This window comes from Channa argus, chromosome 13 (genome assembly GCF_033026475.1).
Source record: "Channa argus isolate prfri chromosome 13, Channa argus male v1.0, whole genome shotgun sequence".
Lineage (NCBI taxonomy): Eukaryota > Metazoa > Chordata > Actinopteri > Anabantiformes > Channidae > Channa > Channa argus.
Window position 1 is genome coordinate 27,044,488 of NC_090209.1, and position 19,264 is coordinate 27,063,751.

General features: G+C 41.7%; 1 protein-coding gene across 2 annotated transcripts; it reads right to left on the minus strand.

The window, feature by feature from the left end:
- Positions 1–2,142: 2,142 nt before the first annotated feature.
- si:ch211-180f4.1 (uncharacterized protein LOC100144405 homolog) lies at positions 2,143–16,931 on the minus strand. Of its 2 annotated transcripts, none has more exons than XM_067526530.1 (13): positions 16,709–16,931; positions 12,813–12,927; positions 12,566–12,711; positions 12,225–12,326; positions 11,939–12,123; positions 10,607–10,849; positions 10,387–10,509; positions 9,752–9,874; positions 8,942–9,368; positions 8,686–8,815; positions 7,121–7,311; positions 6,808–6,960; positions 2,143–6,628 (listed from the first exon to the last, which is right to left on the minus strand). In XM_067526530.1, the coding sequence occupies exons 2-13, from the start codon at positions 12,892–12,894 to the stop codon at positions 6,122–6,124; spliced, it is 2,412 nt and encodes an 803-aa protein (XP_067382631.1). In that variant the 5' UTR covers positions 12,895–12,927; positions 16,709–16,931; the 3' UTR covers positions 2,143–6,121. The 2 variants fall into 2 exon arrangements, with proteins under 2 accessions (XP_067382631.1, XP_067382630.1); XM_067526529.1 differs by having other exon boundaries at positions 12,813–12,992.
- Positions 16,932–19,264: the final 2,333 nt, after the last annotated feature.

A 19,264-nucleotide genomic window follows, 5' to 3' on the forward strand; every position in this document is an offset into this window, starting at 1 on the left:
CACACACACACACACATTTACCAGAAAAAGATGTTTTATTGTCACTCACTGCTAATACTTTTAAAGTTTTAACCTGTGGGATCATTCATTTGAATCCACGTAAAACAGTTTTAATGTTAAAAAACAGTCCTGAAGCGACAATGACAAACTAAACTTTTTGTTAAGCATAAAAGTTCTTGTTGCTATCACCACATAACAGCACAAACCAATTCAAGATCATGACAATGTCAATTACTGATTATTAATGAGGATTCACAGTGAAATGATAATTTCTTTTTTCACGGATCTCTGCATGCTGGGAACTACTTTCACTTAAACATCCCAAAGCAAAGTTCTCTTTTATTGTTTTTTGTTTGAACTACTGACCTGTCTCCCTTCTTCCTTGTCTGGCCAAGACAATGCAACGATCAGTCTTCAATCAACTCTCAGACTTTCTTTCCAAGAAAGGCGAGCTGCAAAAGCCACAGGTCAGTCTTCTGTCTTAATCCTGCTTGATCTACCGTCAGCCTTTGGCACTGAACCATCAGATCCTCTTGTCCAAACTCTCTGACTTCTCTGGATCAGCTCTAGACTGGTTTCGTTCTTCCCCTTTCGGGACAAACCTTTAAGGTATCCTTGCAGGGGGCATCTTTCTCATAGCCTCTCTACCAGTGTGCTACAGGGCTCAGTTCTTGGTCCTCTTCTTTTTTCTGTCTGTACTACATCCCTGGGTTCCATCATTCACTCACATGGTCTTTCCTATCACTGCTACGCTGATGACACACAGCTCTTCCTGTCCTTTCCACCGGATGACTCCACTGTCTCATCACATATTTCTGCCTGTCTCTCAGACATCTCAGCCTGGACGAGAGAGAGACATCTTCAACTCAACCTCTCCAAGACCGAAGTCCTTGTCTTCCCAGCCAGACCTTCGATGCAACACAACATAAGCATCATCATTGGATCTACAGAGATTGTCTCCACTAAATCGGCCAAAAATCTAGGGTCATCATCGACGACCAACTGAGCTTTAGGGACCACATCTCCTCAGTCTCTAGGACTTGCAGATTCGCTCTCTACAACATCAGGAAGATCAGACCCTACATCAAGAAATACACAACCCGACTCATTGTACAGGCACTGGTCACATTTCGTCTTGATTACTGCAATGCTTTGTTGATGGGGTTACCGATATCCACAATTAAACCCTTGCAGATGATCCAAAACGCAGCAGCTCGCCTCATTTTTAATCAGCCGAAAAAGACCCATGTCACACCACTCTTCAGATCTCTGCACTGGCTTCCTGTAGCTGCTCGCATCAGGTTCAATGCTCTGTCTCTTGCTTACAGGGTGGTTAACTCGACAGCTCCCGCTTACATCAACTCACTCATTCAAGTCTACAATCCTTCCCGTCCGCTGCGGTCTGCTAACGAACGACGTCTGGTGGTCCCAGCACCGCATAGAAGACACCAAGCAAAACTTTTTAGCGCAATGATCCCACGATGGTGGAACGAGCTACCAAACTCTGCACGCTCAGCTGACTCTCTTTCAATATTCAAAAAACTGCTGAAAACAGAACTCTTCCGCATCTTCCTATGCACTTAAATAAATTTTCACAAAAACAAACAAACAAATAAAAAAACCCTTTTCTGATAGGACTTTGCTTTGATGTTTTCTCCTTGACTTAGATTTTTGCTGCCTTGTACCTCACGTGTAAGTCGCTTTGGATAAAAGCATCTGCTAAATGACTAAATGTAAATGTAAAATCATTTTAGCCACTCTTTATTCGGAGCTTTGAAAAATATTTAGGAGGCAGAATGATAATAACCACAACTAACCACTACTGCCTTTAAATGTGACATCTTGTCTGTGCCAATGTTCAAAACCCAAAAATGTTACTGTCACTGTCACATGTTAAAGACTCACATTTTGAAGGCTTGGGGCAGAATATGTTGGTGGAACCCAGATTATTCAGCTAAATGGAAAAATACAGGACTGGCACCATTTGACTTAGCAGCACAGTGAATACTTGGTAATTCCAGAATTACAATTATGAATATATAACAAATCAATAAACCCTTTAGAATGGTTTAAGGCCTAAGTGAAAATGCTAAAATCCATAGCATTTGATGAACACAGGGTTAAACTCTCAATTCTGGGATGTGCAATTGGGAAATGGAAAATTTTATTGTATTTTCAGGCAGTGAAACAATAAGGACGACATTATACATATCAGGGAAAACCTTGCCCTCAAATACCATATGTAATGGCTTGTATCTTATAAACATCCAGTGTATTTGGTCCATTAGTTTAGAATTTTACATATTAAACAGATGCAGTAATGATATCTTAAGCTTAAATTATGCATTTTTGTACCTGATTGTTGCTAGTTACAGGTCAGAAGAGCTTATAAAACTTATGGCAATGCTCTTTGTCTTTGTGCATCTTGCGTCTCAAGGTTGTAATAAAACACCAGGCTGTAGAGTGATAAGCTGTGTATTTGTATAACCCCCCCACACACATCTGTAGTTACATCTGGTGCTCAGTAATGAGTAATAATCATAATATTAATGATAAGCAGTAGTTGTTTTCAAATATAGAACAATACACTTTATATAAAATACACTGCATATTACTGTAAAGTCATGTCATCAGTGAGATTTGGGATTGACAGTGGAGGGCGCTGTCATTCAGTTCGCATTGTTCAAACTGAACTAGTCCAAAACCCTCCTGCAGAGTGTTTCACTTGTTTCCAGAGTTCTTACTGTTTCTGAAGCTTCACACACGCATTGTGGTTTTCAGTGTATGGAGTCTGGTCATGTGATCACAGCTGCTCGTATATCTGCTTGACGCTACAGAAACACTCTGATGAACAAGAGAGAAATGTTGGTAACACTTCAGACTGCAGCTCCCAAACTGAACCCCCCCCACCCACACACGTACTGTAGGTGTAAAAGAAGGTAACAATCCTAAATCTGGGGGAGAGAATGATGTTACTTCCAAATGTCCGATTATTTGACATTAGATGAGATACAACAGTGACAGTTTAATTTTCAAATTCACAGGTTGTTTTCCTCCTTATTCTCTGAACTTCACTTATTGTCATTTCATCTCTGCATCATTGTTCCAGTTTATATCCAAGATAATGTTTCAAATGTCTTGTTCAAACAGTCTCAAACTCATAGAGATTCAGGTCACTGTGATAGAAATTGTCACAGTGGAGAACCTGGAACCAGAGAACAACAGTTGTATTTACAGTAAATATCCTTTAAAATGCCCAGTTTCCTTTTGGGGCTTTGTTCCTGAAGACTTAATTAACAGACAGTTGAGGGAATATTTGGCTGAAAGTCGGAGCAATAAACCTGCAAACTGGATTCCAGGTGGGCTTATGGTTTTTAACCCCAAAAAAGAATAAAGGGTTAAAGGAGAAAAGCTGTTTGGACACAATCACGTCCATAGGAGTTGACCTTCTCACACATTCTGCATTTACTAAAGAAAACTAGACTCAAGTGTATGAAATAATTACACACACACATAATTTTTGCAATAACTCATTTGACAAAGTTCATTCTGACTTGTGTTTTGCACATTTTCAAGACTAAAAACACACATTTGCATCATTTTAGTGTCTTTATAACTTTGGTTCGGTGTCTCTTACTTTTATTGAGAGTTGGATGTAAAATGTAAAGAACCCAGGGTTATGAATGAGCACTGACTGGTTTATATTGGATCACTAGTTTTGGGCGTATACAGAGGTTTGGAGGGGTCTAGTACAGATGAATCTTTGTTGTGGGTTTTCACTTCACTGTGTTTTCTGAACCCAGTGAACCCAGCGCTCATCCAGCAGGTTGCAGGTTGTTACTCAGACAAGGTTTCATACAAACAGTCATATATATGAGTGCAAATGCATGCAGCACCACCCGTATCCCAGTGCTAAAAAGTCCACAGTGTCAGAAAAAAGTCAAATGTGGCTCTGCACTGAACTGAAGCACATGCTCATGTTTGGACACAGTTGTTAACATGGAGATTTGACCTGAATCCATCCTGACACTCGTGTATCAGGATGGGTGACGAGTGAAGCTCAGACAGAGGAGGGAACAGCACGTGTACAGTCTAATGCAGAACAAACACAAAACGATATAATAATCATAAAGCTTTCGTGCTGAACCTGTCAAGTAAAGTGAAGTTTGTGGAATATTAAAAGTCCTGTATCCAGTCAATAAATGTGCAGAACCGAGGGCAGGTAAACAAAACCCGCACTAAAACTGTGGACACACAAGCAGAGCCATTTTTACACTTCGATTCAAAAAGATTGGAGTGACTCGTTGTGTTTTACAGCTTTTAGTCGCGAGCACAGGCCTCACTTCCTCCGCTGTGCTGTGAGGTAAATTTTCGCAGTAGTGAGAATGTAATGCAGTATTTTTACCACAATATAAGGCTCAGAACCAGCGCAGCTTTTTAAAGAAAAAGGAAAATGTGAATTGTTCTTGGTCTTTGAAAAATGAATACAGTAAAGAAACCAGTGGTGTAACAATAGAGCTCCATGGCAAGAAGCGAAACCAGGGTCTTTATTTATTCAAATAACTTAACGTCCTGCTCTGCACATTCTCACTGCTTCTTCATTCATTAACACCAGTTTATATACAGGAAATAATTTGTTTTTGTGTGTTCACATGGTTTAAAAATTGACAGGGAAGTTACCCACTGGAACCTCTGTTGCCTGGTGAAAATTCCTAAGAGCTATGACTTTATATGAAGTGGGAAGTAGACGCGGATGTTTTCAGTATAAACAACCTGACATTTAAAGCAGCCTGAAGCTAAAAGCTGATGCTACATTTGATATTAACTGCATGGCCTACATCATGTCCTCAGATGACGGAGGTTCAGCTCCAACTTTTGCTGCTTCAGTTTCATGTACACGGACATATTAACCCTTGTCATTAGGTTTGACTCCAAAAGTTACTATAAAGAAAATATAAAAACAATGTTTAGAAGTGCAACAAGTGACTTCCTTGGAACTATATTAGAAACCTTAAAGTAATAGATTATATTATTGCATTAGTATGAAGACTAAATTTATTACATACCTCCTACATTGTTTATCAAATGCCCCCTGGATGTAAAATTATTTGCATACACAAAAACAATAAGTGTGTTAAGTGAAGGTTTAAAATTGAGAAGATTTTAAAACGAGACCTTTGAAATGCTGCTTAGAAAAGGTTTCATGTGAAATATCTGATGCTACTGAGGGCTGAGTGTTAGTGCTGCATTCGTCTTCATAAAATTACAATAATCCGATTTTCTAACAGTATAGCTATTGTCAGTGTGCTTTACAGACAGAGAGGAAGGTGATGAAATCAGCAGAGCACAAAACATTCGGTCAACAGTTCACCTGGCTCCTCAGAGTCGCCCTGTTTGAACCATCTGACGACCCAATAACAGTTTCCATCCCTCATTTGAGAGACAGATGAACGAAAAGAAATCCATCAGCTTCTTTTGTCTTTGTCGACCGCTTCGTTTCGTTCATATGAAACAAAAAGGAAACAAGTAATTTAATATTTTAACCCATTACAACAAATCCTGGTTTATTCGGTTATATATTTTCTGACCCCTTTGCCCCATCTTCATAAACACCAGGACTGCAAAAGACAAACAGGTAAAAACGAGATGGTCGCCTCTCGTTTTGGTCTTTTGTCTATTTTTGCTAATTTCTCATTTTTGCTGCTTTGAGTCATTTCTTGTTTTTTTTTTTTTTGCATCTTTTAACAGAGCACATAGACTTTCTACCAAAATAAAATAAAAAGTGGGTGAGGGTGGATGTTTTCACCTTGGCATTGTAGATGCATCAACAAGAAAATGCACTGAATTCAATGTTTCAAAACAAAAGCAGTTTCCTGGAAGAAAGGAAACCAATCTGAAAAGGGGTGTGAGGCTAAAACATTAAAAACAGCTAAATGGTCCTTTAAGAGAATCTTCAGGTTGCTTTTATCCATCTGTCATCTCCTCCCTTTGTTTCACAGCAGTCAGGTGTTCGTTAGACATCTTGCAAATGTTGCCCATGTGTTTGTTAGGCGCCTCCCCGAGTCACATGACTTTTTCCTTTCCCTCCTCGTGCCCCCATAAACATCTGTTGCTCCTCTAGCTACCACATGTACGTCTTTGTTGTGTCGATCTGACTCCCCGCTGCCCCCTTCTCTCTCTCTCCTCCCTGTCTTTCCTCCTCCTCCTTCTCTTCTTTGTCCTTCTCTGCCTCACTCTCCCACAGCGTGATGAGTGGTGGGTACAGCTCGTTCAGAGGGATGGATGTGGCGTGCTGCATATACTTCTTCAGCGAGTGGCCACAGGACTTGTGCTGCTGCACACGACGGCCCATGTAGACCACCAGCAGGGCCATGATACACAGAGCAAACATGGAGCCCATGACGGCTGCCAACGCCACGCTGCTGCGCCGCGATGCCACCAACTCCACTGAGAAACCTGCCTCCTTGGTGGTGATGTTCAGACAGGAGGTGTGGTTGGGAGAGGAGGAAGAGGTGGGGGAGGAGGGTGAAGTTGGAGAGGGAGGAGTGGAGGAGACGGTGAGGCAGATGCGATACTCTGTGGCAGGAAGGAGGTGAGTCAGATTGTACTCCTGAACATCAACTGGAACCTGGAGAGAGAGGAGGGGGGTTAGATGCTGTTATTACATGTGATACATTAGGTAACCACGGACCAGCTGAGTGTAAACGTGAAGGAAGCTGTTTACATGTGTGCTGGGAGCATTAAATTACATCATGTATGGGAAGCCACAAAGGTCAGACAGGTGTAGAAAGGGTGGGGTGTGTTCACCTTGGCGCTGTAGCTGATCTGAGGGTTGTCGATGTGCATAGTGGCACTGGCCCACCAGGGCAGGGGTAGAGGGTTTTCCTGATGAACCTCCAATGAAGGTCCTCCGCTGGGATACAGCTTCCACTCCAACACCACGGACTGGGCGTGAACCACCTGCACAGGTAACAGCAACAGTAAATCACCACAGAAACAAGTATTTTGATATTTGTAATAATAAGAAATCGACACAATATACTGTATAATGCCCCTCAGAAAAGGTTAAATACACATAAAAAGATGCAAAACACAGGAAGATTACAAATAAAGCAGGCACCTTAGCCAGAACCACCAGAGAGGCTGCTCTACTCGATGAGTTCCCCATCCAGGGCTGCTCACTGCTGGGCTCATCCCCCAGCTGACTCCCTGCATCCGACCACTGACCCACAGACCCCTGCGAGTCCACAAGGACAGAGATGCTCTTTGTGTCAGCCCCCTCTGTGTTCCATGCTACGCAGGTATACACACCTGAGAGAGAGATGCACACATTTTTACTATGTGTTGGGATGTTCAGTATTGTTCAAAATAATAACAGTACAATGTGACTAACCAGAATAATCCAGGTTTTTTTTTATTTTTTATTGCTACATGGCAAACAAGTTACCAGTAGGTGCAGTAGATTGTCAGAAAACAAACAAGACTCAGCATTCATGATATGCAGCTTTTGGAATTGGGCAATTAGTTGAAAGGGCTGTGTTCAAAAAATAGCAGTGTCTGCTGTTGACTATACAAACTCAAAACTATTTTGTACAAAGGTTTTTGTGTCTAGGATTTAGCATCCTGTGAATCACTAAACTAATATTTAGTTGTATGACCACAGTTTTTTAAAACTGCTTCACATCTGTGTGGCATGGAGTCAACCAACTTGTGGCACCTCTCAGCTGTTATTCCACTCAATGATTCTTTAACAACATTCCACAATTCATGTACATTTCTTTGTTCTGCTTCAGGAACAGCATGTTTGATATCACGCCACAAGTTCTCGTTTGGATTAAGGTCCGGGGATTAATATTAATTTTATTGGTTTGGAACCAAGACTTTGCTCGTTTACTAGTGTGTTTGGGGTCATTGTCTTGTTGAAACAACCATTTCAAGGTCATGTCCTCTTCAGCATAAGGCAACATGACTTCTTCAAGTATTTTTACATATGCAAACGGGTAATGAAAATAGATTAGCTTCACGCAGATGTCTTCTAACTGTCACAGTACTTACAGGTAACTCCAGACTGTCTTTGATCATCCTGGAGCTGATCATTGGCTGAGCCTTTGCCATTCTGGTTATTCTTCAATCCATTTTGATGGTTGTCTTCCGTTTTCTTCCACGTCTCTCTGGTTTTGTTCTCCATTTTAAGGCATTGGAGATGATTTTAGCTGAACAGCCTATAATTATTTGCACGTCTTTATAGGTTTTCCCCTCTCCAATCAACTTTTTAATCAAAGTACGCTGTTCTTCTGCACAATGTCTTGTACGACGCATTTTCCTCAGGCTTTCCTATGCATGTTCAACAAGTGCTGGCTTCATCCTGAAATAGGAGCCACCTGATTCACACCTGTTCTTTCACTAAATGTATGACCTCAGTGATTGACTCCCACACTGCTATTTTTTTGAACACGCCCCTTCAACTAATTGCCCAATTCCACAGCCTTAGGAGCTGCACATCATGATTCCTGGGTCTTGTTTGTTTTCTGAGAATTTACTGCACCTACTGGTAACTTGTTTGCCACGTAGCAATAAAAAAATATAGTAAAAACCTGGATTATTCTGGTTAGTCACATTGTACAGCTATTATTTTGAACAATACTGTAGTCCTCATTACCACAAACACGGAGGGGAAGGACTGACCGGTGTCTGAAGGCTCAGCGTGTTCAATGACCAAAGCTCCGGGCTCCGACATGCGATGTTTCTTCTTTTTCCTGCTCAGACCATTTCCCTCCTGTGAAATGATTGGTGCAGCCAACACCTCTGAGCTCACCTGCACAGATAAGAAGAGAGACACTGACCCTTTGAACTGTCTGGTTAGAGGTGTGTGGTTCTTAAAGCTAGGTCCTTTACCTGTCCACGACCCCCCCCCACCACCACCACCACCCCCCCCACCCACCTTGTCTCCAGTGGGCGTTACCCAGTAAAACTGGGGGGCAGGGTCTGCGTCAGCCCAGCACTCAAGTGTGATGGGATGTCCAGTGCTCACATTCAAGGCTGACGGGAAGGCGTGAGGAGAGATGCGAGGCAGGCAGCTGTTACCACCCCCAACACTATCAGCCCCTTCCCATCTGGCTGCTACCACCTCCTGCAGCTCCCGACCTAACAGGTGAGGCGGGGAGGAGCAGACAGTGATGGAGGACTCCAGCAGCTTTAGATGTGATTGACTCCCAAGGTGTGGACCCCAGGAGGAGAGACAGTCGCATCTCAGGGGGTTCGAGTGGAGAGACACCTCCTCCAGGGAGGGAAGGGAGGAGAGGAGGTCTCCAGAGAGGAGGCTGAGCTGGTTATTGTGGAGGAGGAGAGTCCGGAGGGAGGACAAGTCACTGAGGGGAGAAGAGAATTAAGACTGAAAACAGCAAAAGGACGCGAGGAGAGACGATAAAAGAAAACAAGAAAAGAAGAAAGCAAGTAATGCGAAGAGAAAAGGGAAAGGAAAGAAACATGGAGAGAAAAAGACGAGTGAGGAACAAGGAAAAGGTCAAAAAGGAGGAGATGGAGACAGTGATAACTGGAAGGTGGGAAGAGAGAAAGAGGGGAGCAACACAAGGGAATCAAGTTAAGGAGGAAGAGGAGAGTGAGGAGGGATAATAAGGAGAAAAATACTAAATTAAATGGAAAAAATAAAAGTTTGTGTGTAAAGACAAAATGTAAAAAAAAAAAAAAGAAAAAAAAAAAGGACACTTTTGGTTTGTCATCACAGTGTCACCTGAAGGCCTGCGGGTCAATGTAGGACAGTCGTGGGTTGTTGCAAATCTCCAGTTTGGCGATTTCTGGGAGGCTGTTGAACGCTGCTCGGTCCACCATCAGCAGCTCCTCCATGTTGTTCAGACTGCAGCCAAAAACAATGAATATTCGGGCTTTTCTGTGTTCTCAGCATTGAATGTGCAGAAAAGAACATTGTTTTCTGTAAGGAACTTGGTTAAAGTGTCTCTGTAGCTGATGTCTGTACCGAGACAAAGATTGTTAGAGAGGGAAGACTCTCTGTAACACAACGAAACAAAGACTGCTCCACAGATCCGGAAAATCAAATGGTCAAAGTGGACAAATAGTATTGTTTTTATTTCATTTACGTTTACTCCTCTAGCTGGGTTTTTTCTTACTTATTGATCAGTAGTGTTTTCCTTTTTCTACTTTTCACGGTGAGAGCAGCTGTAACAAAGCAACACAATTTATCTATGGGATCAATACAGTTGTTTGAATATTGAAAGAAAAAACAATAACAACAAAGTGAGTCGTAGGTACCTTTAATAATTTATATTTACCTTTGTTTTTCGGTCAAGTAGCTGTAATTGATGTCAAATACACATTTTATCATCATTTTGATAAATAAAACAGACTGACCTTAGCTCCTCTAGGTGCTCAAGGTTCTGGAAATCTCCCTGCTGGATGCGGCTTATTGGGTTCTTGTTCAGGTCTAGGAACTTCAAATTAGGAAGTACACTCAGAGCATCTCTCGGAACAGACCTGTCATGCCCAGATAAACAGTGCTTTCAGCCGTTTTAGGAAGAGAACTGTTTCAGACAGGCTTTTAGGTGAATAGAAGCAAAGAACTCAGACACACCTGAGCCGATTGTCACAGAAGGAGAGGCTCTCCAGGTAGTCGAGACCCAGGAAAGCGGCAGATGGGATGGAGGCCAGTCCCATTCCAGCCAGAACCAGACTATGGAGGTGTGACAGAGGCAAGAAATTTTTCTCTTCCAGACCGAGAATGGGGTTCTCTCCAATCATCAGGATCTCCAGGGATGGCAGGGATTCAAACCAGCGACTGTCGATGGCCACAAGACGATTGGAGTTCAGGTGGAGCCTATTGACAGTAAAAATCATTAAAAACATATCAGCTAGACACAAACTCCCCTGGATAACAGATTTCTTCATTTGTAATCATATAAATAAATTGAGTCCAATGATGTGAATCACTATTACCCCATCATACATCAGGTAATGCTAATTTGGAGAAAATGGGACAACATTCCTTAAGATTTTTTTGCCCAGACATTTTGGAATGAAGAAATATGTCCTCCAGTGTGTGGCTGGTGTGTTTTTCTTCTTCTCTTAATATGGAAAAGGCTGTTAGTCCTTCTGTAAATCTTTTTCTGCTTTCTAATCTATGATTTTGGCAAATGTTTCCACCCAGAATGAGACTACACTTTCAGAAATAAGGGCCACACTGCACAGCCCTCAATCAGAGATTACCTGAGACCCACCTTAGTCAATGCAGAGCAGTGACATTAGGTCTGACAATATGATTTTGTGCTGTTCAAACAAGTCCACACATAAGACAAAATAAATTATATAGATAGGATGTTTAAGTTGATAGAAAGAAGAAAAGAGTAAGGCTTGTTCATAGGCAGAGAGAGAAGAGGAAAGCTAACAATGTAGGACTGACAGTAGGGACTTTGAATGTTGGGACTATGACAGGGAAGGATAAAGAGTTGGTTGACATGATGTGACATGACACGATGCAGAGAAGGAAGGTGGACATACTGTGTGTCCAGGAGACCAGGTGGAAATGTAGCAAGGCTAGAAGCTTAGGAGCAGGGTTCAAGTTGTTCTACCATGGGTCAGATAGGAAGAGAAATTAAGTAGGAGTTATCCTGAAAGAGGAGTTTGTGAGGAATGTTCTAGAGGTGAAAAGAGTATCAGACAGGGTGATGAGTTTAAAGCTGGAAATGAAAGGCGTGATGTTTAATGTTGTGAGTGGTTATGAACCACAGGTAGGATGTGAGTTAGAAGAGAAGGAGAAATTCTGGAGTGAGTTAGATGAAGTGATGCAGAGCATCATTTGGGAATGACGAGGATGGACAGGATCAGGAATGAGGACATCAGAGGGACAGCTCATGTTAGATGTTTAAGAGATAAAGTCAGAGAGGCCAGAAAAAAATAAGCCAGTTACCGCAGCAGGTTGGTGAGTCCAGCAAAGGCTTTAGGTCCAATGGAGGAGATGCGGTTGTGGTTGATGTAGAGCTCCTCCAGACTAGACAGGTTCCTCAATCTGAAGTCTTCCAACTCCTCAATGTGGTTCTCCTCTAGGTACAGAGTCACCAGGTGGCCCAGAGAGGAGAGACCCAAAGAGCTCACCTAGACAGAGAGAGACAAATCTGGTTCTGTCATGTGGAAAGAGAATGGAGACAAACAGTGAAAAACAGACCTACAACACTAAAGCACACAGACTTAGCTACCTGTGTGAAGTGGTTCTGTGACAGGTCGAGCTCTGTCAGGTTGGTCAGACTCTGCAGTTCAGTAGAGATGAAGGAGATGTTGTTGCTCTGCAGCAGCAGCACCTGAAACACATCAACAAAACATACTCACAATAGAACAAACTAGTTTATCACTTTATTCACTGCAAAAGTCAGTGAGGACAAAACCAATGTAAGCTGAAATGTGGTAAATCTGTTCATAATATTCATAGGCTTTATTTGAAGAGTCGTACAGCATCTCGAACATGTCTCTACAGATCATTTATACTGTAGATGACCAAACAGTACATCTGTTTTATTACTGTCTTTACTAATAGAGTTACCTGTGTGTCAGATGAAATGTTGGCTGGGACATTTTGCAGATGCAGTTCATTACAGTCAACTGTCCTGGCCTGGTGATACACAGACTGTGGGGTGTACCAGGGGCGCGTCTCACACACACACTGCAGAGGACACGGCACAGCGCCACCTACAGGACACAACACACATACCAAGCCTGTGTTTCCAAACAAATGATTTAAAGTTCCTGTGCAGGTCAGCTGTTTCTTTGCTGTCCTTACTGTCCCTTACCTTGGTTGGCTTTGCCCATGCTACCACACACTGATGATGTCACATGGGAGAGGAGGAGCATGTAGAGGACTGCAGATCCCATGGTGCATTCAGCAGAACAGAGAGGATCTGCTGGCTAAACAATGTCAACAGCTTCCCTCAGTTTTTGTCAGCAGGAGATGAGTTTCATCTCATCTATAGCTGAATAAAAACAGACAGAAGGGACAGAAATAAAGCAATGGACAGAAGTACATTTAAAAGGAATTGGAAATTGAATATGTTGAATATTGAATATATTGAATTGCATATGCTCTTTTATTGTTGCTGCTTGGGATTTCTTTATGTACACTGTGGATTGTTACACTCTTCTACACATTTTGTAGCAACAAAAATGTTTACGCTAAAGACTGAATAAAGTGGTTTCTACTGAATGTTGCAGTATTCACACAATCTCTTTAAACAGACACAATAAAAAGGATAAAAAGTGAAGAAGCAGCATCATCTGTTTGAATCTTCAAGTCTTTAACTATGTGTTTATGTGGACTTACAGTGATGAGGTTACTACAGTGCATGTGAGGAATGTAGATGATTTACATGTTGTAAGGCCACATATCAGTTTATGCAGTGATATACAGACTTATTTAGCCTCCTCTAGAGGAGAAAGAGGAACCCTAATGTAAGTAATTCTGTTTTGGGGCTAAGTGTAGTTAAAAGTTATGGGAGTCTTAGGATAGGAGTGGAAAGTCTCTGGGAAACAACAAGGGGATTTGTTTTTAGCTGCAGAGAAAGAGTTTGATTTAATCGTATTTGTCACTGGGAAACCGCCACACACACACACTCTCTCTCTGAACGGGACAGGAAACGGGGACACCTTGCCTCTGGTGCCATGGCAACCAGCCAGGAAGTGACATAAGATGACAAAGGGGTGGGATCAAACTCTAAGCTGCTCTGTGATCGACTCCATTCACTAAGTCACCAGAGCTCACTAACTGCTCGACTGCTGCACACACAAAAAAAAAAGTCTGAATTGATGTCACTACTGCGCTGTCCCATTTCTGTTCATATTCAGATTTATTTATTCTTACTGATGGACGTTGAAGTAATTTGTACTTAGTGGGTTGTGTGGTTCTTCTCCTCTTTCTTTCTTTGAGCAGAGAGCAGCTGTAACAAGGCCAAGACACTTCCCCCTGCTAAATAATAAATGTTCTTTAAATCTTAAATCAGTAAATTCACTAAATCCACTAAAATACCCAGTGAGTCGATCGTGAGCAAAGCTGCTTGGTGAAAATACTCAGGTAAAAAAAAATTATCCTTCTACTTTATAAAGAACTTATTGTGGAAGTATATTTTGTGGATTGGTTGTCAGAAATGTGCTATTTTTTTAAGCATGAACTGTCTGAATTTCATGGGAAGTAAAACGACTTCTTCAGATGTGCACAGACACTTTGAGTTTGTTTTAAACTTGAGCAGTCATGCAGATGGTCCACTACATTCCCTGGCTGCACATCTACATGGCAAAGAAATCTATATTCTTCAAAAAAAAAGCTAGTTTCTGTGATTGCTACGTTGAAGATGAACGCAGTGGAAAAAAGAACGATGTGAATCTTCTTGTTAACAACAGATTGAAGGAGGGTTCCTCTCTTTGCTCTAACATCTCAACACATCTCCTCCCCCCTCCTGTGGCTGAGCAGATGGAATATTGATGAGCCGATATTAATTATTTAACGAGCTGCAAGCGCCTCGTTAAGTGTCCTGCTGCAAGACTGTGATTGGAGGACAGTAAGGGAGACTGGAAAATAAACTCTGGACTCAGACACACACATACTTTTTATTACGGTGAGGACACACCCGGACATTATGCACATCCACCCACAATCTGACCTTAATTATCACACCCAACCTGTTTCTAACCTGAACCCTCAAATAGTTCCACACACACCCACACACACACACACACACACACACACACACACACACACACACACACTAAGAACAGCAACATGATCACAGGAACCAGCTGCACACAGTTTGTTTCCAAAGTTACGTCATGAAGATTTTAAAATAACTTCAGTCAAAATCTTTTAAAACATCAAACCATGAAAACATTTTGGAAGGAAGATTTTTGTTCAGAGGGGAGGAACAGTTCTGCTCACAAACGGTGAAGCTCAGACACGAGTCATCCTGTGTTGTGTGCTTCAAATTGTTTGAAGACAAAAAGACATGAGATGCCTCGTGCTCACTGTCACACTGCTAATAAATACAGAAAACATTAAGACGAATAACTGATGATGAAGAACAGGAACCGTTCTTTAGGATCTCAGGCGGAACAAGTGCCAAGTGGTTTCAGCCTCACTGGGTTCCTGTCACCACAGCATCATTATAAGGTCCTGCCTCCCTGCGTGTTTTCTGCATGAGTATGTCTTCTCCTGTTGCATCAACATGATGTGTGGCAGTCTCTCCAGTGTCAGTCTTTACAATGGGCCCAACAACCAATGACACTTAACAACTGAGGGAAAAGCCTCTTAACTCTGGGATTAATAAATATCTTTGAATATGAGTTCACCTGTTTGAACCAGGTTGGAGTGAAACTAGCAGTGAGAGGAAACGTGTGGGTTTGCAAGGAGGTGAAGAGGTTAAGAAAGGAGCTGGAGCTGATGAAATGAAGCAGCAAAGATGTGAAGAAACTCTGACCTACTTTCTTCAAAGAGTTTCTGAAGAATCGTTACACAACAACTCAACTCATCTCATCCTAGTTTCTGTCCTCAGCTCAGCCACTTTCACTTGTTACAAAACTGGGGATACAAGACAAGGAGAGGGACGGTAGGTGATGAATAACGAAAGGAAGCAAGCTTCAAACTGAAACTATGAACCCAGAACACCAGCCTGAAATTAGACCAGTTCAGTTAGTATAACAGTATAACAAGCAGAAACCAGCAGTCACAAACCAAAACCAGTGGTCCAAACCTCAGGGCGCAACATTACGCACAGATACTCAGATGGCTGAATGACACACTGCTGAATAGATTACATACAACGTCCTGATTAATTCCGAAGCATTGACCGGTCCTTCCTGTTTCCCCTCACTTCCTGTCTTTATGCTAAGCTAAGCTAACCACAATAACACATAATACCAAAATAAACCCAAAATGGGTTGGTGGTATTTTTATACTGGTGGTGTTTAAGATTTTTCCTACAACCAGATAATTATCAGATGTACTCTCTGGTCCTGGTCCTGTGGATTGAGAGTCTGTCTGTTCCACTGAACTTGATTTTTCTTTTTTTTTTCTTTTTTTTTTTTTGGAGAGTTTGGTTTAGATATAGTATATTTCCCACTCAGTTTTTTCCCCCTAATTTCTTCCTCAGTTTTAGTAAAAATAACCAGCCTATAGCTTCAAGCTAACGTGAGACTGAAGCTACAGTAACTTCAAGGTTAGCATCAGACCGATGTTAGCTTCGGCTAACGCTTTAGCTCCATTAGCTAACGTAAAGGTGGAGGTGAATCTGACGTGAGAAGCTGCCAACAGGCTAGAATCTGCTGGTAAGAGTTTGTTGCCTGCATTGAAAACATTTTGAAAGAAGACTTCGTAGTTTAATTTATGTTTCTTAAGCTGAAGCATGTTTGTCTTGTTTCAGCTTCTTTTTCCTCAGTTATACAGAATTGAAACAAATTTTCAATAATCTGAAAATGAACCCAAAATATTCAATCGGAGACATTTCTTAGTTCATATCAAACTTTGTGCTGCTAAAATCCTCTTAAAATTGTCAAATACGGACATGAAGACTTTAATTCCAGGATGAAGGTTTTCTGTACTAATCTGATCAAATCAGAGAATTTGATCTGAAATGATTAAAAATGTAAACTCCTGCTCTGGTCTCCGGTCCTGTGTGAGCCGGAGGATAGACGCCCATCTTCTCACCTTGCTCCTCCGTGTGCGGCTCCTCCTGCTTCGATCCGCAGCGGGACCCCAGTCCGGGCACAGTCCGCACGCAGTCCCGGCACAGTCCGATAAATGCGGGACGGTTTACTGGACTTCTGCTGATCCAGATGTGGTCGGACTAGGTCTTGCTGCTGCCGCTTTTATCCGAAACATCCCTCCCTCCGTCTCTCCTGTCCTCTGTCAGCTCTACAGCAGCTGACTCCAGATCAGCCAATAGGGTTCATAGGCCACTGGGTGATGGACCAATCAGAGCTCGGATGCAGAACAGAACGGGGGTGGGGTGTGTGTGGGGGGGGGGGGGGTCAGCTAACATGACGTAATGCTCCAGATTCTACTAATGACGGTTTCTGCATCTGTCTCCTCACCTTCTTCTTCTGTTCGTCGCTGCTCAGTCTACAGCTGCAGGACGTCGGTTGTTTATTTCCTCTTTTTCTTCTTAGACGCTTTTTCATGGGTTTCTGTCAAAAGGGACAAAGGAACAAGGGTCCAACGCACTGAATGACCCAACTTTACAGCTCACTATAGAAATTTCACATGAACATCTGTCCAATGTCCTACAGCTTTGAGACACAGAAAGAAAACTATGATTCAGCAAAGCTGCTTTCTCTTGAGTCATTGGAGCTTCATCACCTCCTGATGTGCTTGTTGTGCTGTATCAATATATGTAGATGTAGGAGAGAGTTATATTGGAAATAATCACTTATCAACTTTAACTTTTAACTTTTAGCTGATTCATAATTGTGATGTCATGTCTGATACTGAGGAAAAAAAAGATCAACAAATGTGCAGGAACTGGACCCCACCAGAACGAGAATCATCAAGTTTTGACACATTCCTTCCGTTTCACGGTCAACAATAACTGTAATTAAGTCCTTCAGCAAGTTTCAAGTTTCTAACATGTTGTTTTAAGGCAGAGATGTCATCTACTGCTTCACACTGATGGGAAACATCAGATCAATGTGAGGTCAGCGCAAAGTAATGATGAAGAGGTGGAGAGGACTTAATGCGATCCAGGAAATCCTAAGTGAGTCAGTTACTGTAGGAGAGCCGGAGACCAGGAGGACGAGGAGATAACACGCTAAAAACAATTGTGACCGTAATTATTAGAGTGTGGGTGTGAGAAGGTGTTTAGACATGATGATTAATGTCTGTGAAAAGACCTTCAACACTTTCCAAAACTACTGGGACACTGAGTAAGTGTAAATAAAACATAAGACACAGATTAAATGTTGAAACTAACAAATGTGGTTGTTGCTTGAAAATGGTTTTCTTACAGTGAATTTGATGTGAACAGCATATTTCCAAAAAATTTGGGACAGAGGCAAGTTTACCACTGTGACTTTTTTCTTAAAGAAAATGTTCCTGCATTCTTGAGTTCAGCTGATCAACACTTCTCCTGCTTCGTCATCATTTTCTCTTCATAATGCTCCAGATGTTTTTAATGGGTGACAGGTCTGGACTCTTTTACTACTGAGCCATGCTGGTGTGGTTTGACATTGTGTTACTGAAATAAACAAGGCAGCAGATGTAGACACCATTCACCATCACAGATGCTTTTGGACTGTGGAGTGAGATAAAGCAGAGGGTCCCTCTCCTCTTTAACATGGAGGACACAGCGTCCATCATTTCTAAACAATGTGTAAACAGTGTCAATTAATGCTTAAAGAGGATTTAAACTTGATCACGTTGTTGCTAATAAAAAGGTTAAAAGTTTTGATAAACATGTTAATTTTTCAGCAGGAATTTAAAAATTATTTTATTAGGAAAAAAACTAAATGTCAGTTTTAGTTAGTATTTGTTGCTCTCAGTTTGTTACTGCACACTTTACCATCGGTATCTGTGCAGCTTTCAGGTGCTAATATCAGCAGATCAAGATGAAAGGAGGGGGGGTCAGTGTGTGTTACCAGAACATCAGAACATCACAGATCTGATCACATAACAAACTTATTCTATCCTGGTCTACGAACTCAGGTGTTACTGTTTTCACTAAATTCAGTCTAAAAAAAAAAATAGTTATTAGCTTTAAACAAAGTCTCAGCATTTTCTGTATTCCACTAGCCGAGGCAGTTGAGACTTTTAAGGTTCAAACGCAAACACCTGTTTGTGTTTAGTTTTATACTCAGAGTTTTATGTAGAACTGACATGTGCCTTTGTATTTGATCTAAAGTCTTTTCTTATTGTGTCCCATAAAACAAAAGTTTACATTTATTGAACAAGCAGTGTGATGCGAAAATCAAAGTGATCAATGTGATCAAAGCAAAGTGCTACCTGAAGAACAGTTTGGGTTTCACGAGATGCAAGAAAAAACAGGAAAAGTTTCATCTTGAACAGTTTTTTTGAGTATTAGGACTGAGGCTGCAGAGTGTGCAGAGTATGGCAGCTTACTTGTGAAATCACTGAGCTGAAAAGTTTTGGGCTGTGAGGTGAAGGGACCACCAGGAGCTCAGTGGGAAAGAGGGACTGTAGGCCTGGATGAGGGAGTTCAGGTAGGGAGGTGTTGTTGAGTCGACCACTCCGTAGATGAGAGTGAGCTTT

What these genes read in the sequence shown, in the direction of transcription:
- si:ch211-180f4.1 (XM_067526530.1), bottom strand. Translation starts at nt 12,894, where the DNA reads ATGGGATCTGCAGTCCTCTACATGCTCCTCCTCTCCCATGTGACATCA. An exon ending in CTCTGGTGGTTCTGGCTAAG is followed by an intron (nt 6,961 to 7,120) that starts GTGCCTGCTTTA and finishes TTACCTGTGCAG; the next exon opens with GTGGTTCACGCCCAGTCCGT. An exon ending in AGATCAGCTACAGCGCCAAG is followed by an intron (nt 6,629 to 6,807) that starts GTGAACACACCC and finishes CTCTCTCTCCAG; the next exon opens with GTTCCAGTTGATGTTCAGGA.